Raw genomic sequence first — 18,267 nt, forward strand, 5'->3', positions numbered from 1 at the left:
TTATTTTAATTCCCTTGTCATTTCTTTTACCATACTTTTGGGGGAGCAATTTTCTCAGTTGTTGTCTTGAGAGTTATAATTAGCAACCTAACTTACAACAATGTAGCTCAAATTAATATTAACTTGAAAATTTCAATAGTATCTAGAAATTTTCCCACAATATATTCCTTTTCCCCTCCTTCCTTTGTGCTATTACTATGTGCCATATATCTATGTGTGTGTGTACATATATACATATACACACAAATTATCTTTATCTATGATAAGCCCATCAACCATTTTATATTTTTTGCTTATGAAGTTATATTTTAAATCAGATAGAAAAGAGTTACAAACAAAAGTACATTTTTACTGTCTTTTGTAGTTATCTATATTTATCTTTACCAGTGCTCTGCATTCTTTGTGTGGATTCAAGTTACCATCTAGTCTCTTTTCCTTTCAGTTGGAAGGACTAACTTCATGATTTTTGAGGGTCAAGTTTACTAGTGATGAATTCTCTCAGTTCTTCTGTATCTGAGAATCCTTCAGTTATGAAGGGTAGTTTTGCCAGATACAGAATTCTTGGTTGAGTATCTTTTTCTCTCAGCATCTTGAATATGCCATCCAACTAACTTCTGGGCTCTTTGATTTCTAATGAGAAGTCAGCTATTCATCTTACTGAGGATCTCTGTACTTGATAAATCACTTGCTCTTGATGCGTTCAAGATTCTTTCTTCGTCATTTGACAGTTTGACTATGCTGTGTGTAGGCATGGATCTCTTTCTGTTTATCCTACTTAGAGTTTGTTGAGATTCTTAGATATGTAATGTTTTTCATCAAATTTGGGTCTGGCCATTCTTCAAATATTCTTTTTACCTCTTTCTCTCTTCTCTTGCTGGGACTCCCACTATACATTTGTCAGCTATGCTTGGTGGTATGCTATAGGTCTCTGAGACTATGTTCAGTTTTCTTAATATTTTTATCTCTCTGTTCCTTAGGCTAGATAATCTTAATTGGCTTATCTTCAAGTTTTGCTAATTCTTTCCTCTGTCAGCTCAAATCTGCTATTGAACCTGCTCATGAATTTTTCATTTCAGTTATTATACTTTTCAACTCTGGAATTTATATATTCTTTTATAATTTCTATCTCTTTTTATTGATATACTTTATTTTGTGAGACTTCATTATCATACTTTAATTTTTTAGATATAATTGGTTGTAGTTCTTTGAATGTATTTATAAGAGCTGATTAAAATCTTCACAGAATAAGTCCAACAACTGGGCCCCCTCAGGGACAGTTTCTATTGACTACTTTTTTCTTCTCCTGTGTACAAACCTACTTTCCTATTTCTTCAGGTGTCCCACACCCTTAAAAAAAAAAAAAAAAAAAAGCTAGACATTTTAGATAATATAATGATTGATGTGACAATTCTGAAAATCAGAACCCCCTGCACCAAGTCCCTAGGATTTATTGTTGTTGCTGCTTTTTGTCATCATTGTAGTTGTTGCTGTTTTTTAGTGACCTTCCTGGACTAATCCTATAAAGTCTGTTACGCTTGTAACCACTGATGTCTCAGTTAGTTTAGTGGTTAGCTAATGAGTAGTCAGAGATTCCCTTAAATGTTTTGAACAAATAAGCCTTCCAACATTTGCTAAGGAGTTCTGCATGTGTTTTGGGACATGCCCTCAACACTCAACCAATTTAAACTTCTACCTTACCTTTTATTTACTGCTTACCTAAATGTGAGAGATTAGGGCCCTCTCAGGTCTCTCCTGGGCATGCATACCGTCCTGAATATGTGCTCGGCCTTTTAATTTCCTAGGAATATGTCAGAGCTTTTCAAAGTCCCTTATGGATATCTTCTCCTCGTACCTTCCTTTTAAGTTTTTGGCCAGGTTCTTATTTGCCCAACTGCGATTGCTCCCTCAGGAGCTGATATATTAACAATTGCCACTGATTATTTTTGACAAAGGCCCTGGGGACAGGGTATTTCCTGCAGAGCAAGTTCTGAGCTCCAATCTAGCTTTTCTAGGGAACTGCAAGACAGGTCAAATAGGGACAATGCTCTGGGAATGGAACATTTGGAGAAGCTCCAACAAGGCCTGTCCCGTCCAGGGGTTGCAATGCTGCTGGTTTTTACAAGCACCATGTTTGCAAGACTGTTGGTTTTCAAGGTTCCTGTAGACCTGGAGAGAGGGAGATGTGAGCAGTTCAAGTTACAATGCCACAAACCCTGCTTAATGAGATTCAGCAGTTTTTCTTGAATAAACACTTCTCAGATTGTTGGAAGACTTTGGCTAATTTCAAGAGTTTTGAAAAAGTTGATTTTGGCCATCTTTGCCAATGTTTTCATTGCTTTTATGGAGGGGTGGATTTACCCCCACCGAATCTTGAAGGCTTAGCATGAGTAAAGAACTCATATTGCTATAAGACTTCTGATAAATTCTTTAGTCTATACCTGGCCTTAGGCACACAAAGTTACTTGCGACTATAAATTAAAGGCTCTATAAAAGTCACAGTGTTTTTATTTTCATTTAAATCTGGAAAATTCTGGGTCATCCTATGGACTATTTCCTTACCCACAAGCTTAAAAGTTCTATCTTTTTTCTAACTTTTACCTGCATTTAGCACAGCTGAAGGATAGCAAAATTAATTAAGGAAGGAAAAAAAAATCTGCGTTTAGAAAGAATAAGAAGTGTATGAGAGTGGGAGTTGGAAAAGGGTTGTCCTCTATTAACCTAGTTGTAACTAAGGCCTATTTCTTTGATAATGTCAGCACAAAAAAAGAGTACAAGATCCAGAGACAAAGAGGTCCGCATAACCCACTCTCAGTTCCTTTTCTTGCTCAGCAGTATGAACTTCGGCACAGTATGAACTGTGTGCCTCAGTTGTTTCATTTATAAAATAATTTTATAGGTTTTTTTAAAGAAAAAAAATTTTTTAATGTTTTATTTATTTTTGAAACAGAGAGAGACAGAGCATGAGCAGGGGAGGGGCAGAGAGAGAGGGAGACACAGAATCCGAAGCAGGCTCCAGGCTCCAAGCTGTCAGCACAGAGCCTGACGCGGGGCTCGAACTCACAAACCGCGAGATCATGACCTGAGCCGAAGTCGGACGCTTAACTGACTGAGTCACCCAGGCGCCCCCAAATTTTATAACTTTTTCTTAAACTTAAGTATATGTCAAAGTGCCTAGAACATGTAATAAACAATTAAAAATCAGTTCCCTTTCTCTCAGTGACATGGAAACATTAAGAATATGCAGGGAAGGGGCGCCTGGGTGGCGCAGTCGGTTAAGCGTCCGACTTCAGCCAGGTCACGATCTCGCGGTCCGTGAGTTCGAGCCCCGCGTCAGGCTCTGGGCTGATGGCTCAGAGCCTGGAGCCTGTTTCCGATTCTGTGTCTCCCTCTCTCTCTGCCCCTCCCCCGTTCATGCTCTGTCTCTCTCTGTCCCAAAAATAAATAAAAAAAAAACGTTGAAAAAAAAAATAAATAAAAAAAAAAAAATAAAAAAAAAGAATATGCAGGGAATAATAAGATCAAAATATAAAGGTTAAAAATTCTAAACACAGAATTACCTAAGGGCTTAATGATTAGCTTTTTAAGAAGAGACTAAGTTAGGACCAGGATATCCTTTTCTAAAAGCCAAAACACAATATTCATTTTAGGGGCGAAAATGAAGATAATCCAACATACAGTAAAGTACCCAGCAGTTTTTGGCACATGGAATGTGCTCAATAAACGTTACATGAATGCGTTGTTTGACTTTAGAAAAAGCTCAGTAAGAAACAGTAAAACAAGTTTTGATAACCAACAAGTTGAACTTCATTTATCTAGAAAATTGACTCATATGAAACACCTAAAGCTACGCTGAATGAAATAAGATTCAAATTACATTTTTTAAAGAGTAAGCTTCCCACCCTTCTTTTTCTGACTGTTTTCTCTTATGTAAGAGATGACTTAAGCCATGCTGGCCAAAAGTGTTTTCAGAAAAATAAAAAAATTCAGACATAGGTACTTGGTATTTTGGGCCATTTTGGACTCAGTGATATCTCAAACTTGCTAATTGCCAATTGTCTCAAGCCCTGCTAGCTTTTGTCTAACCAATTCCACGGCAGTTTTCTTATGGCCTTTGTGTTTTCTACAAAGACCCAATTTTATGTCCCACTGGTCACCATTAACTCTAGCAGCAAATTCTCCATCTGTTTACCATCCCGATCTAAACACCTCAACAGAAAGGAAAGTCTCATTGCTACCTTCCTGACATTTGAACTTTAAAGAAAACATACCAGTGATCAAGAGACAACTGTGTGCGATGAATGTAAAACAGCAAATAATAGCTAATACGTACTGGGCATCTACCACACCAGGCAACGTCCTTGACACAAGTTACATGATGTCATCCTTCTACTATTTCTATGAGGTAGGTGCTATTTTGATTCCCACTCTTTTGGGTGGAAAACTTGCCCAAAGTTAAGAAACCTGTTCAAGGTCACAGAGCTATGTAGCTGGACAGAGAGCCAAGATTTAAGAGACACTTGAGAGAAACTCTTCATCTCAAATCCCATCCGCATTAACTCAGAAAACACAAACTGCAGCTCTGAGGCGCAGTGACTATCTTGCACGCCTGTTCTCTTACAACGAAGACGTCGCAGACCCATTTGTCTTCTCTTGTTGTGTCCTGTTCAGCTTTGAGGACCAGAGGGTCGTCTAATCAGCTGCCCCCACTCCAATCCAGCCGGCTTCCCACACTGCCAGGGGTGCGGCAGAAGGAAAAGAGGGGCGGGGGTGCCGGGGAAAGCGAGAGAGACAAAAAGGGCTGGATCAAAAAATATACGAACAAACGATGAGAGAAATCTGTCGTGGGAAACAAGAAACATCAGGCGATAAAAACAGATAAAGAAGTTTGACCAAAGGTAAGAAAAGGAAACTGCTCTTCCCATTAGAGAGTACAACATCCTCTACACAGTTACATACACCCCCAAGTTTTCACAGAAAACTTGCCTGTGCACAGCGTGTATCACTGCACAGACTTAACCATTATGTAATATTGCAAAGTTGGTCAGGAAGTCTTGTAGAAGCCAAAATGCAGCATTATTTTTCATCTTCAGACTACATGGTATGGGCCGTGCCGTTGATACGAAGTTACTTATCAACCAGTTTTTAAACTTGGCAGCTCTTTCTTATCCCTCTCTTGGTTAAGACAAGTTGCTTCGTATCATTTAAAGTTCAAAGACATGAGACAGGAGAAAGAGCCACCTTTTTGCCAAGTGTTCTTATGACTTGGAAGCAATGGACATTTGTCCGTGACCCTGTCTGATTTTTGGCACACAGCAGATAAGCTCTGAGAAACACAAACCCGCTGTTACATGGAGAAGAAAGGACAGACATCAAAGCACCATTTACTCTATTTTTAGATACTATATCAAGGCTATTCAGTTTTCTTAAGAAGATCTAATAGGAAAAAAAAAAAAAAAAGATGCGAGCATCACTCTCATGCTCATGCAATACCTTGTCCTAAATAGGTTCTGGTTCATTTTTTTGCAGTCATCAGCCATTAGAACATATTCACCTCCCCCCCCCCCTTGGTTCTTTTTGGTTTGATCGCCAGGGACAGCTCCTTGGGAACACTTGGCTAGGAAACTTGCAATGCACGCAAGACAAATCAGCATAATTTTTAAGTTACTTGCCACTTCCAGGAATGTTAATTTAAGCAATGACTGTATGTCTTCCCTTCCCAAGATGTTAACCACTGCCATCAAAGAGATCTGGGTCACTTTCCCGGCTTTGGGGCACTCTGTTTCCTTCAATGCCACAGGAGGCAAACCAAGAAAGCTAGACAGAGGCACACCCCAGAAAAATAATTCTCAAGTAATGGGTTCCTCTAAGAATGTCTTTTTAATTTTAAAGCTTTGAAGAAAAAAGAAAAAACCAAAAACCGGCCTTCACCAAGGCCATAGAAGATAAACTTTCCATTTTCTCAAGGCTGCCCCTATCAATAGCCATGTTTCTAGGATGGACCTGTGTGCTGAAGAAGAAACTGATGAAGAACTTCAGGATGGCGGGCAATTCAGAGTCACGAAGACCAACGACACGTACAGATGGAGCTAAGCTTTTGAAATATCTGCGAAGCAGAAATATTCTAGAGAGGCAGAAAGGACAGACCCGACTGGGATGTCTACTGATAACCAGGGCTGGCACCAGGACAGGCGGTGTGCCTGGTCCCTCGTCATCAAACTGACAACAGAGGGAACCCCAGCCCTTTCTGATCCTCCCGCCTCTCCCATCCTGGTGGGATGCCACCATTCGGCCAGCAGAGTGGCCTCTGGCCTACAGCAGGGGTCCTAGACACCCAGGGAGGGCCTGGAGTGTCTGCCATTTAATTCCTGTGGGGTGTTGGGACAGATTATCTGACTTCTCCAAGTCTTGTAAAATGGTGATGATAAAGCTTGCCTTGACTAATTCCCAAGGCCATCATGAGGGTCAAATACAACAGCAGACATCAAAGTGTACTGCAAAGGTATAAGAGCTAGAAGACACAGGACCTAGAAGATGGGCTTCCTAGAAATTACACACACCTTGGGTAAACGAAGAAGAGCGCAAGTTACAGCCCAAATCTACTTCTTCATACGATAAACCTCTGCCCCACCTATACGCCATCTAGCCAAAGAGACCCCCAAGAACTGGGAAACTGAGAATGCTCGGCTGAGACCACCCTGTCACACGCAGTGCAGGCTTCGGGCCAGAGCTCAGGCACACCGGGGGGTGAGGGCAGCAGCTAGCTCTTGCGCTGCCCAGCCTCGCCATTCCTTCTTCTGGAAAAGTGCTCCCTACCCTCCAGAACCCCTCTGTCCTCCCCGTCTCCCACCTGGTGCTGTAGTGGAGGCTGCCCCTCCAAGGCTACAGCTAACGGGGGGTGAGGCTGGGGTTGCATGTGATCACAGTGGGGCCAGTCAAAAGGCTGTAAGAGAAGAAGAGAAAAGGGGCAGCTTCTCCCAGTAGACACTGGGGGATTTGAGGCGTGGGTGCAGCGTGCAGCCTATTATCTACTAAGTGGAGGAAGTTGGTTTGAGCAGAGGAAGTAAACTCTCAGGGGGACAGAAGCCCTGGACCTCTAAGCGCTGCAACACCGGAGTCCCAATGCTTGTATACTCTCCACCCCGCCTCTACCCCCAACACACAGCCGGCCCTTCCCAGGGATCAATGAACTGGCTAGCCAGGTTTTGCAACACAGTTAGGATGAAGGTCTCAACATTAAATGCATAGTAATTTCCATACCAAGCCAGATTCATGGTCTACTCAAACTGGCATCCTATTTATGGTAAGCACACCAAGGGACGTTTGCAGGAGGCCATGGTTGTCCTAAAAACCTCAACCTCAAATGGCTTTCAAAGAATCCCAGCTTGCCATTGTGGCCATCATGGTTCTGTGAATTTACGTTCACCTCTCCTGCATCTATTTGTATTTTCAGTCTTTACCCACTCTTAAAGATAATCCATTCAAAATATGCAGTCTATGCTGTGAAGTAATACTTTTTTTTTTAATTGTTTTTTGAGAGAGAGAGAGAGAGAGAATGAGCAGGGGAGGGGCAGAGAGAGAGAGAGAGGGAGGGAGAGAATTTCAAGCAGGCTCCACGTTGACAGCACAGAGCCTGATGCAGGGACAAACTATGAGATCATGACCTGAGGCCAAATCAAGAGTCGGAGGCTTAACTGAGCCACCTCGGTGCCCTGAAGCAAAACCTATTTGGTATATTTGTTACAATAGAAATAAATTCAGGGGCACCTGGGTGGCTCAGTTGGTTAAGTGTCCGACCTCAGCTCCGGTCATGATCTTGCAGTTTGTGAGTTGGAGCCCCGCACCGGGCTCTGTGCTGACAGCTTGGAACCTAGAGCCTGCTTCTGATTCTGTGTCTCCCTCTCTCTCTCTCTGCTCCCCCACCACTCATGCTCTGTCTGTCTCTCTCTCTCTCAAAAATAAACATTAAAAATTTTTTCTTAAAAAAGAAATAAATTCATAGTATAAGTAGAAAGAATAAACAGTGAAATAAAGCTAAAAATAGAAAAATGAGAAAAAAAAAAAAGAAAAACACGGAGTTCACACTAGGATACATACAATATAAAAAGACTGGAAAGAAATATTTCCAAAATTGTTATTTCTCAGTGGCAAGATGATAGATAAATTATTTCCTTCTTTATATTTTTCTGCATCGCTAAAGTTTCCGTACTGGGAACTGGGTAAAGTTTCCATACAGCACTGGGTCTGTATTACTGTTCTAATAATATTCTACTATTAAAATATATAGTATAGTATAGCATAGTATAGCGCAGTATAGTCTAATCTATACTACTCTATACTGATAAAGCAGAGCCTCACCAAATGTCTTAGACTCTTGCAGAGAAACTAGCTCCGCCTGGAGACCTCGGCCAGCTTGGATCCTCGGCGTTTCAGAGGCAGATGATAAAACAGGCCTCAGAACATGCAGATCTGGCCACTCCAGCAGGCAGCCCATCCCACTTTAGCAACAGTCATACCTGGAAAGGCAAGGTATACCTAGAAAGGCAGATATTTAAAAGGCACGGATAAAGGACCTCTGAACAAAAAAGGCTGGGAGTCCTCAGTGGCACGCCTCTGCTTTCAGAGGCACTGGGCAGGGGAGGGCTCTGGAGCCTCAGGCCAAGGTGCCCAGCACTGAGGAGCTGGTGGCGGTGATGCAGGCGGAACGCACGTGGATTCTCCCCAGCTGCTGGCATGTACTGGGGGTTCGATACATCTTTACATAAAAAGGATAGTGGACAGAATAATCACAAGATGCGTAGGTGGCCGAGAAGGTACCGCGAGCTCGCACACTCACAGGGGAGAGGCTCGGAGGGAAGGTTGCCTGGAGGAGCCAGGGGCTGAGGTTAAGAGACAGGCAGGCATTTGGCAGGCAGAGAACGTGAAGACGAGCAGGCAGGAGAGTCCAGGCAGACCCAAAGTCACGGGCATTCAAACAGAGATATGTTGCATAACCCCAATAACCCTGAGTATTTTAGTGAGGAGTGTGAGTGCGGAGTGAAATAAAGGCAGAAATAGAAAAATGAGAAAAATTGAAGAATACTGGAATTCATTTGTGGTCTATACAAATGGCTTAGCTTTGTGGAAACTAACTTTGAACCAGGCCTTGAAGAAAGGGGTAGGATTTGGATAGAAGTGTAAAAGGAGGACAAAGGGCAGTGTAGCAAAGACTGCAGGAAAAAATGGCACGTGAGACATGCATCCTTCAGTGAATGTTTACCGAATGCCTACTCTGTCCCAGGTCTGGGACTAAGATCTTGGGGTGCAAAGGGGAGCTTAGGAGAAAGAGCTGTTCTCCCCACTGTAGAGATGAGGAAATTGAGGCTTTACAAAGAAGATGCAATTTGTCCAAGGACACAGAGCCAATAAATAGCATAAATCTAGTTTTAGGTATGTTTTATTACAACACTTTAGAAAATACTGATAAGTTGTTTGTGTCTTAACATCATGGTAAAAGCTTAGAGGATATGGGAAAAACCCATGTGCCCCCCTTTTCTGCTATTCAAATAAAAAATTATGTTTTCTTTAGGTAAATACACAGTAGTGGAAGTACTAGATCATATGGTATTTCTTTTTTATTTTTGTAATGTTTATTTATTTTTTGAGAGAGACAGAGTGCAGTGGGGGAGGGGAAGAGAGAAAGGGAGACCCAGAATCCAAAGCAGGCTCCAGGCTCTGAGCTGTCAGCACAGAGCTCAATGCAGGGCTCAAACACAGGCATCATGACCTGAGCCAAGGTTGGAGGCTTAGCCGACTGGGCCACCCACGTGCCCCTCATATGGCAATTCTACTTTTAATTTTTTGAGGGACCTCCATACTGTTCTCCACAGTGGCTGTACCAGTTTGCATTCCCACTAACAGTGCATGAGGGTTCCTTTTTCTGTACATCCTCACCAATACTTGTTATTTCTTGTCTTTTTGATTTTAGTCATTCTGACAGTTGTGAGGTGACATCTCATTGTGGTTTTGATTTGCATTTCCCTGATGATGAGTGATGGTGAGCATCTTTTCATGTGTCTATTGGCCATCTGGATGTCTTCTTTGGGAAAATGCCTATTCAGGTCTCCTGCCCATTTTTTAATCAAATTATTTGTTTTCCTGATGTTGTGTTGTATAAGTTCTCTCTATATTTTGGATATTAACCCCTTATTGAATATATTATTTGCAAATATATTTTTCCATTCAGTGAGTAGCCTTTTCATTCGGTTGACGGTTTCCTTCACTGTGCAGAAGCTCTTTATTTTGATGTAGTCAAAACTTTTTAAAAAAGCTTTTTATTTTGACATGCTTTTGTTTCCCTTGCCTTAGGTGACCTATCTAGAAAAAGGTTGCTAGGGCCATCCCTATATTTATTATAGCATTATTTGCGGCAGCCAAGATATGGAATCAACCCAAGTGTCCATCAATAGATGAATGGAGAAAGAAGATGTGATTATGTGTGTGTGTGTGTGTGTGTGTGTGTGTGTGTGTGTGTAAAATGTGTGTGTATACATACATACACAATGGAATATTACTTGGCCATAAAAACGATACAATCTTGCTATTTGCAACAACATGGATGGACCTAGAGGGTATTATACTAAGTGAAATAGACAAAGAAAGACAAATACCATATGATCTCACTTACATGTGGAATATAAACAAAGCAAAGCAAAGTAAACAGCAGAAAAGACCCATAAATACAGAGAACAAACTGACGGTTGCCAGAGGAGAAGAGGTGGGGTGAAGGGGGGTGTGAGATCCAGGTTTCAGTTACAGAATGAGCAAGTCAAGGGAATAAAAGGTAGGGTATGGGGAGGACAGCCAATGGTATCATAGTACTGCAGGGTGTGTGACACAGCAGCTACACTCGTGGTGGGCACAGCACACATAACACACAGAGTGGCTGAAAGACTATGTTGCACACCTAAAACTAACATAACATGAGGTGACAACCATACTCAAATAAAAATTGTGAACATTTCTCACTTTCCTTTTATGAAAACTCTTTTCTGCCCTGGAGGATAAATGTGTGAGAGTTAAAAGTTCTTATAAATATCCCAAATCTTTCGGAACAATTACTAGCGGGACAGTATCAGGCTCAGCTTGACTGCACAACTGACAACCGACTAAGTCCACCCGCTTCAGAGTGTGCTCAGATAGGGCAGATCCAGTGGCCGTCTGAGAAAAGGTCGGTGGAACCGCCACCAAAAAAAGCCTCGTAAAGACAAAACCAGCCTCAGGATTTGTGTGGAAAACGTTAAACATGCTCCATGCTGGGGAACTCAGAGACTCCCGTGCTGCTGACGGCCTGCAGAAGACTATTCAGTAAAAGACAAATCTCCCAAGAAGCGGAGCTTAATTATCCAGAGATTGTCTAAAACCAGTGCTGGAATTGTGCCCCATCTCCTACCAAGTACAGTACAGGTTCCTGCCCTGTGAATAAGCTCTTCTGAAAATAAGGAAGCTTTCAGCCCACAAGCTAGATTTCCAAACACAAACATGCATACATGTAAACAGTGTTGACAAAAAACCAAAAAATCTGGGGTGCCTGGGGTGGCTCAGTCGGTTAAGCGGCCGACTTCGGCTCAGGTCGTGATCTCACGGTCCGTGAGTTCGAGCCCCGCGTCGGGCTCTGTGCTGATGGCTCAGAGCCTGGAGCCTGCTTCAGATTCTGTGTCTCCCTCTCTCTCTGACCCACCCCCGTTCATGCTCTGTCTATCTCTGTCTCAAAAATAAATAAACGTTAAAAAAAAAAAATCTGCTTACAGTTTTCTTCTGACATTAACCATGTGCCTTTAGGTAAAGGAGGAAAAAAGTTTTATTTATTTATGCATTTTAGGGTCACTGAAAAAAAAGTCATTTGGGTCTATAGCAATTCTTCCTTTACCACATACTTCACACTATTATTATTTTTTTTTTTCAAATAAGAGGTGTTTCTTGTGGGCTTATTAAAAAGTTACAAGACTCGAATCAGAAATAACATTAATATAAATTGTCTCTACCATTAATTACAAAAACTACTTTTGCCTTTTAAAGTTGATTTTTTTTTAATCCTTTAATTAGAACATGGTTCTAAAGCCTGCATTCTCACAATGCTTTCAAATCTATTTCTGTATTCTATTTGGAGAGACAAAGAGGATCGTATTGTTTGTGATCATCATGCTGCCTCTCATAAAAGGCTCATTAATGTATTTGGAATGTCTAAGGTAGGCAGGCAGGCCGGCCTGTGATTCTTACCTCCCCTCCAAAAGCAACCCATCCTCTACCGTGCAAAAGCTAGCACTATTCATGCTGTGCGGAAAGAAGTAACAAATACAATTCTTCTTAAAATGCTTTTGAACGTGTGTTTTCTGGAGATAAAGGTGAATAATTTTATTGCAAAACTTGTCTACAGCTGAAAATGTGATGTGGCATCTACCTTGATCTGGGGGCTTCTTAATCAGGGGGCTGAATGAGGGATGCTTTCAGCCTAAGCTGACCCAAATCAATTTAGTGGTCCTGAGATCATTTCTGCCCTTCCTTTCTTCCCTCACACAACATTAGGGTTTTCCAATGTTTTGACATCTCCTTGGAGATGGTCCAGCCACAGGGTGCAGCCACACAAACAATCCACACAGACTTCTATACTTGGTGAATCGGTTCCCAGCCCACCTTTCACGTTAGGGTCTATCCCAACCTAGTAGAGTTGACAAGTGTACAAAACTTAGACTAGAGAAAAATATTAAGAATATGGCTTAAATATTTATTTTTAGGGCAGCAAAGAGAGATAGAAACTTATACCAAATTCTAAAAGATAGAGATGTTAATGGTCTCTTACAGTAACTAAAACTGTGAATAGGCTAGAACCCACAGGCCTTTTTGGAGAAACACTGAAGGCCATCCCAAACTACAAGAAATGCTTGTCTTGCTTGCATGGGAGGCAGTTCTGTCCCTGGCAGCCTATGAAAGTCAAGGAAGGCCCTAAGCCTTACTACCTCACAAGTATCCTTTCCAAGTTTCAGTTTTTGTTTCTCTGGGAATTTTGACTTCTCCAGAGGAATTAAAAAGCAAGAGGCCTAAACAGTCCTTTTTAATATATCCTTCAACGTATAACACAATGTTATTGTAGACAACTTGATAAACAACATGAACTAAATGGCAAGAAAAAAGTGTCATCCCAAGGACCAGTGGCTTTGCATTTGCCTCATGGGTAAATCTCTAAAGTTCTATTCATCTGTTGGTTAATGAGCTTGTGTTCCAGTAACAGAGTAAGTTCCTCCGATCCCAGAAATGTCCTAAAACTGAGTACAAACGGCTTCCACCAAATATTCTTGAAAAATCTTCTATAATCTTTGTTTTCTTAATTAAGGGCCCAATTTGACTGGCGCTATGGTGCTCACTCCAAGGAGGATATAGTCTCCTTGTCTCAAATGCATAGCTTACCGTAGCTGATTTCTCATCTGCTAGAAAAAACCCACAAATATGTGTCTGTGAAAATGGGCCTTATACCCTGGACTTACACGCACACCCCTGAGGATACAAATTCCGGCCCACGAAAAGAGAGCTAAACCTGGGGCTGGCCATTCCTACTCCTCTCTACCCACTCCCAAGGGCTATCTCAGTGCGGGGGTTCGAAGTGGTGTCCACAGACCAGCAGCATCAGCGTCACCTGGGAACTTGTTTGAAATGCACATTCTCAGGCCTCTCCGGAGAGCCACCGACTCAAAAACCCTGGGGGTGGGGCCCAGTTCCCCAGGTGACCTATGCCCTCAAGTTTGAGTGTCATTGTTGCACTGCAGGAACTGTGAAACCACCAATGTTTGTACGCTCAAAGCCTGCAGGTGGCACTAAAGGCCGGCCGGACAGGCAGGAACAGGAAGCTCAAGTAGTGGTAAAGAACAAGCCAGCCAGACAACGCAGCTCCTGAGCAGCTGGCTCAGCCCTCTCCAATGAGTTCATAGGCCACAGGACATCTCAGCTTTGAACGGGAAGCAGACTGAACTTCTCACAGTCCAGCAGTAAACACATTAAACCTAAAATTTTCAGGGATATGGGGTGCCTGGGTGGCTCAGTCGGTTGAGCATCCGACTTCGGTGCAGGTCATGATCTCACGGTCTGTGGGTTCGAGCCCCGCGTCGGACTCTGTGCTGCCAGCTCAGAGCCTGGAGTCTGCTTTGGATTCTGTGTTTACCTCTCTCTCTCTGTGCTCCTCCCTGCTCATACTTTGTCTCTGTCTCTCTCTCAAAAAGAAGTAAAACATTACATTTTTTTTTAATTTTCAGGGATGCAATAGTTAATGAAGGTTTTTGTGGGTTTTTTTTGAATGTTTATTTATTTTTGAGACAGAGAGAGACAGAGCATGAACGGGGGAGGGTCAGAGAGAGAGGGGACACAGAATCTGAAGCAGGCTCCAGGCTTTGAGCTGTCAGCACAGAGCCCGATGCGGGGCTCGAGCCCACAGACCGTGAGATCATGACCTGAGCCGAAGTCAGAAGCTCAACCGACTGAGCCACCCAGGTGCCCCAGGTTTTTGTGTTTAATACGATGAGGATATATGCATTTTCAAGAATGAAAATGTCAATACCAATTAAACAGAACAAAATAAGAAACTCAAATTATCAGCAGCCGTTGTGTGTATCCAAATAATAATAATGCACTTGATTGTGAAAGAATTGGAGTTCCTACCCTTAAAATCTCACTGAATTGATGCGACAAAAACAAGAAGAAGATTTTTTCTAATGTAAAACATGTATACGAGTAGGCCTTTGCTAGATTCTATCAAAACCCTGAAATTTGCTTTAATGGTTGTAGCATATATACATCTCCGGGCACCTGGGTGGCTCAGTTGTTTAAGTGTCGGACTCTTGATTTTGGCTCAGGTCCAGATCTCAGGGTCGCAAGATGGAGCCCCATGTCGAGCTTGGGATTCTCTCTCTCTCCCTCTCTCTCTGCCTTTCTCCCTCCCTCTCTCTCTTTCTCAAATACAAAACTTTTAAAAAACTGCCTATACAAATCTCTGGTGAAGATGTGAAGCAATGGGAACTCTCACACACGGCTGGTGGTAGTGTAAATCGGTATAACCACTTGGGAAAACCGTTAGCAGCATCTACTAAGGCTGAACATACAGATCCCCAAAACCAGTAATTCCACTCCTGGGTACACACGCCAGGGAAATGAGTGCCTCTTTCTACCAAAAGCCTCATAAAAGAATGTTCTTAGAAGTGTAATTCACGGGGTGCCTGGGTGGCTCAGTCAGTTAAGCATCTGGCTCTCAGGTTTCGGCTCAGGTCATGACCTCAAGGTTGGTGAGTTTGAGCCCCGTGTTGGGCTCTGTGCCGACAGTGCAGAGCCTGCTTGGAATTCTCTCTCTCTCCCTCTCTGTCTCCCCCTCCCCCTCTCTCTTGCTTGCTCCCAAAATAAATAAACTTAAAAAAAAAAAAAGTGCAATTCACAATAGTTACCAAGTGGAAACAATCCAAATGTCCACCCACAGCAGAGGAAATAAACAGTATGGATATTCATACAATAAAATACACACAACAACGAAAACACAAATCGACCAATAAACCAAACCACTGCTACACATAATATGGATGAATCTCAAGAAATACTGCTGAGTGAAAGAAGCCAGACCTACAGGAGTACACACTTACCCAAACAGGCAAAACAAATCTCTAGTGACAAAGGTCAGCACTGACCCGTGGCTATCTAGCAGCAAGCATGAGCTTGCTGAAAAAGTTCTACATCTTGACTTGGGGGATGATTACAGGGGTGTACACGTACGTGTACCTAATGAAAATACATGAGTGTATTTGCTGAATTGCACACTTAAATTTGTATACTGTATTGTGTGTAATAACTATAAAGGGAGAAAAAGTGAAACATACACACAAAAATATTCTTGACACACTGTCAGGTAAGAATTTTCAATATTCATCATGAAAGTCTAGATTGCTACATACCTATAACATCATCAGACCATGATTTGTTGTAAAAACACTGCATTTGCTGAGCTAAACCTAAAAATTAAACACAGTGAACCAAGGATTCTCCTTATTTCCAATGTTATGCCATCATATCAATGTATCAACCTACAAGAGGGCCAAACTTGACGGGTTTGCATTCCCTAGTCCCAAACGCCTTTGATTCTGACACTTCCTGGAGCCCATCGCGTGCGGTATCTCACTATCTATTTCTCCAATCCTCTGCAGACCCCGGATGGCCCCTCACCACCTAGGGGGAGGCTGAAAAAGGGCCTGGCTCCATCACTTATGTCATTAACTACCCACCTGACTTTCTTTGAAGGCTTGTCCTAACCTCTACCATCATCTGGGCCTTGTTAGAAAGGTGCACAGCGTCTGAGGCCTTTCCGGGCTCACTGGATCCTATCCAGCAGGAACCCAGAGCTGGGCCAGCTGCAGAGTGGGGAGAGAGAGGGGGACAGCAAACTGCCCCCCGAAACAGACACTTCCGGGCCCCACAGCGTGCCGCGAGTCCCTGAGCCCGCGTCATTCTCCACAGGCCTGGGCCGCTCCTTGCAGCCCACCGCAGCCGGAGAAATAACGCTCGGCCCGTTTCTGCGCTTTCGGCGTTGGGTTGCAAACCCCGCAGCCAGCTGTAAGGAGTGACCAAGAGCGGGTGCGACGCGTCGGGGAGAGAATCTGGTCCCACACCGGGGGCCCGGGGACGCGCCGCGCCCGTGCCCGCGGCGCCCGGGCTCCGCGCGGGAGTGGGACCCGCTGGGGTGCGCGCGCAGGGCCGCGAGCGCCGAGAGCCGACGTGGGGCGCGCCCCGCCGCCCCAGGTGGAAGTCCGGCCGCGCGCCGCCGCCGCCGCCGGACCGCGCGGGCGGAGGGCCGGGCGAGGCGCGCCGCCGTTCGGGGCGGGCGTATTTACCTGGAAGCAGGAACACGTGCTGCCGGGCGCGAGCCCGGTCCCCGCCGTCCATGCCGTCCCTGCCGCCCGCCTTCTTCGCGGGGCGCGAGCAGGCCTCACCCGCGGAGCGCGGGACCTGCCCGGAGCCGGCGGAAGATGGCGGGGGAGGGGTGTATCCCCGCTAGCGCGGCGCACGGAGGGGCCGGCGGAGCCCGGGAGGCGGCCCGCGGGACGAATTAACTTTCGTTTCCGCAGCCAGCCGGCCGCGCCTGTGAATGGTTTTAAATTTAGCGCCAGGCCGAGGCGACCCGAGTGGTGGCGCGTCGCCCGCCGGCAGGGGAAGGGTCGCGGCCTCTCCCCTCCGCTGCGCGGCCAGTGGTAGGTCCTCACCGAGCGCGCGGAGTGACGCGGCGCGCGGGGCGGCCACCCTGGGACGCGGCGGCGGGCGGGGGAGCCTCGGCCCGCGAAGTGGTGGCGCGGCCGGCGGCGGAAGGAGTCCCAGGTGGGAGAGCGAGCGAGGCCGGGCCCCCCCCCCCGGGAGCGGGGGGGCCCCGGGACGGATGAGGCCGCCGCACCCGGAGGGTTGGGGAACGCGAACACCAAGCGTGGAGGAAAAAGCCTGCAGCAGATCCGTGTTAAGGACGACTGCCATCAGATTCTAATCCTGATGTCATTCTTGTTAGTCTATCTTGTTTGTCGGTTGCATTCTGCGTTGGAATTAAGGTCACAGTATTTTGTGCTTTGTGGATTCATAATGCATTGTAAGTAGTCTTCGAATTGGGCTTAGCTCTCACCACTAAAAAGAGGTGCTCAAAATACGAATTTGTTATTTGGGGAGAATCTTTGTAATGAGTTAAAAATTTAAGACATTTTAAAAGGGATATTTAAGGGGCACCCGGGTGGCTCAGTCCTTAAGAGTGGGACTCAGTTTCCGCTCGGGTCATGATCTTAGGGTTGGTAAGTTCACCCTGCATGCACTGGCAGTGTGGAGGCTGCTTGGGATTCTCTTTCCCTCTCTCTGCACAACCCACCCCCCCCCATACTCTCTCTCTAAACAGATAAAGTAAAAAGTTTGTGTTTTTTTTTTTTTTTAATCAAAGGGATGTTTAAAAGTTAAGTTCATGAAATTTGGTGATTTAAACTTTGAAAAATAAAATTTTAATTGAAAAAGTGGTACCTGGTACAGGGTTTCTTAAAAGAAAATAATAAATACTTCTCTTATACTTTAAAGAAAAATAGGTCTCCCTCCTACCCCAGATCCCCAATCTCCATCCCCAGGGGGCAACTGCTGTTAACAGTTTCTTGTCTGTTCTTCCAAAAATTTTCCATGCACGTACAAGTCCGTGTCTTTTTGCACGAATGGAAGAATAATATTTTACATAGCTTAATGCACTTC

General features: G+C 44.2%; 1 protein-coding gene across 4 annotated transcripts in view; it reads right to left on the reverse strand.

Annotated features, from left to right (window-relative positions):
• Nucleotides 1–17,499, reverse strand: part of RNASEH2B (ribonuclease H2 subunit B) — a 59,920-nt gene extending 42,421 nt beyond the window's left edge. For 2 of the 4 annotated variants that reach the window (XM_015544566.2, XM_042964154.1), the window contains exon 1: nucleotides 16,287–16,701. In XM_015544566.2, coding sequence (XP_015400052.2) covers nucleotides 16,287–16,509 — 223 coding nt within the window. In that variant the 5' untranslated portion in view covers nucleotides 16,510–16,701. Of the gene's footprint in view, nucleotides 1–8,355; nucleotides 8,507–16,286; nucleotides 16,702–16,892 lie in introns of those variants that run through there. The other 2 variants (XM_042964532.1, XM_042964285.1) reach the window with 2 other exon arrangements.
• Nucleotides 17,500–18,267: the final 768 nt, after the last annotated feature.

This window comes from Panthera tigris, chromosome A1 (assembly GCF_018350195.1).
Source record: "Panthera tigris isolate Pti1 chromosome A1, P.tigris_Pti1_mat1.1, whole genome shotgun sequence".
Taxonomy (NCBI): Eukaryota; Metazoa; Chordata; class Mammalia; order Carnivora; family Felidae; genus Panthera; species Panthera tigris.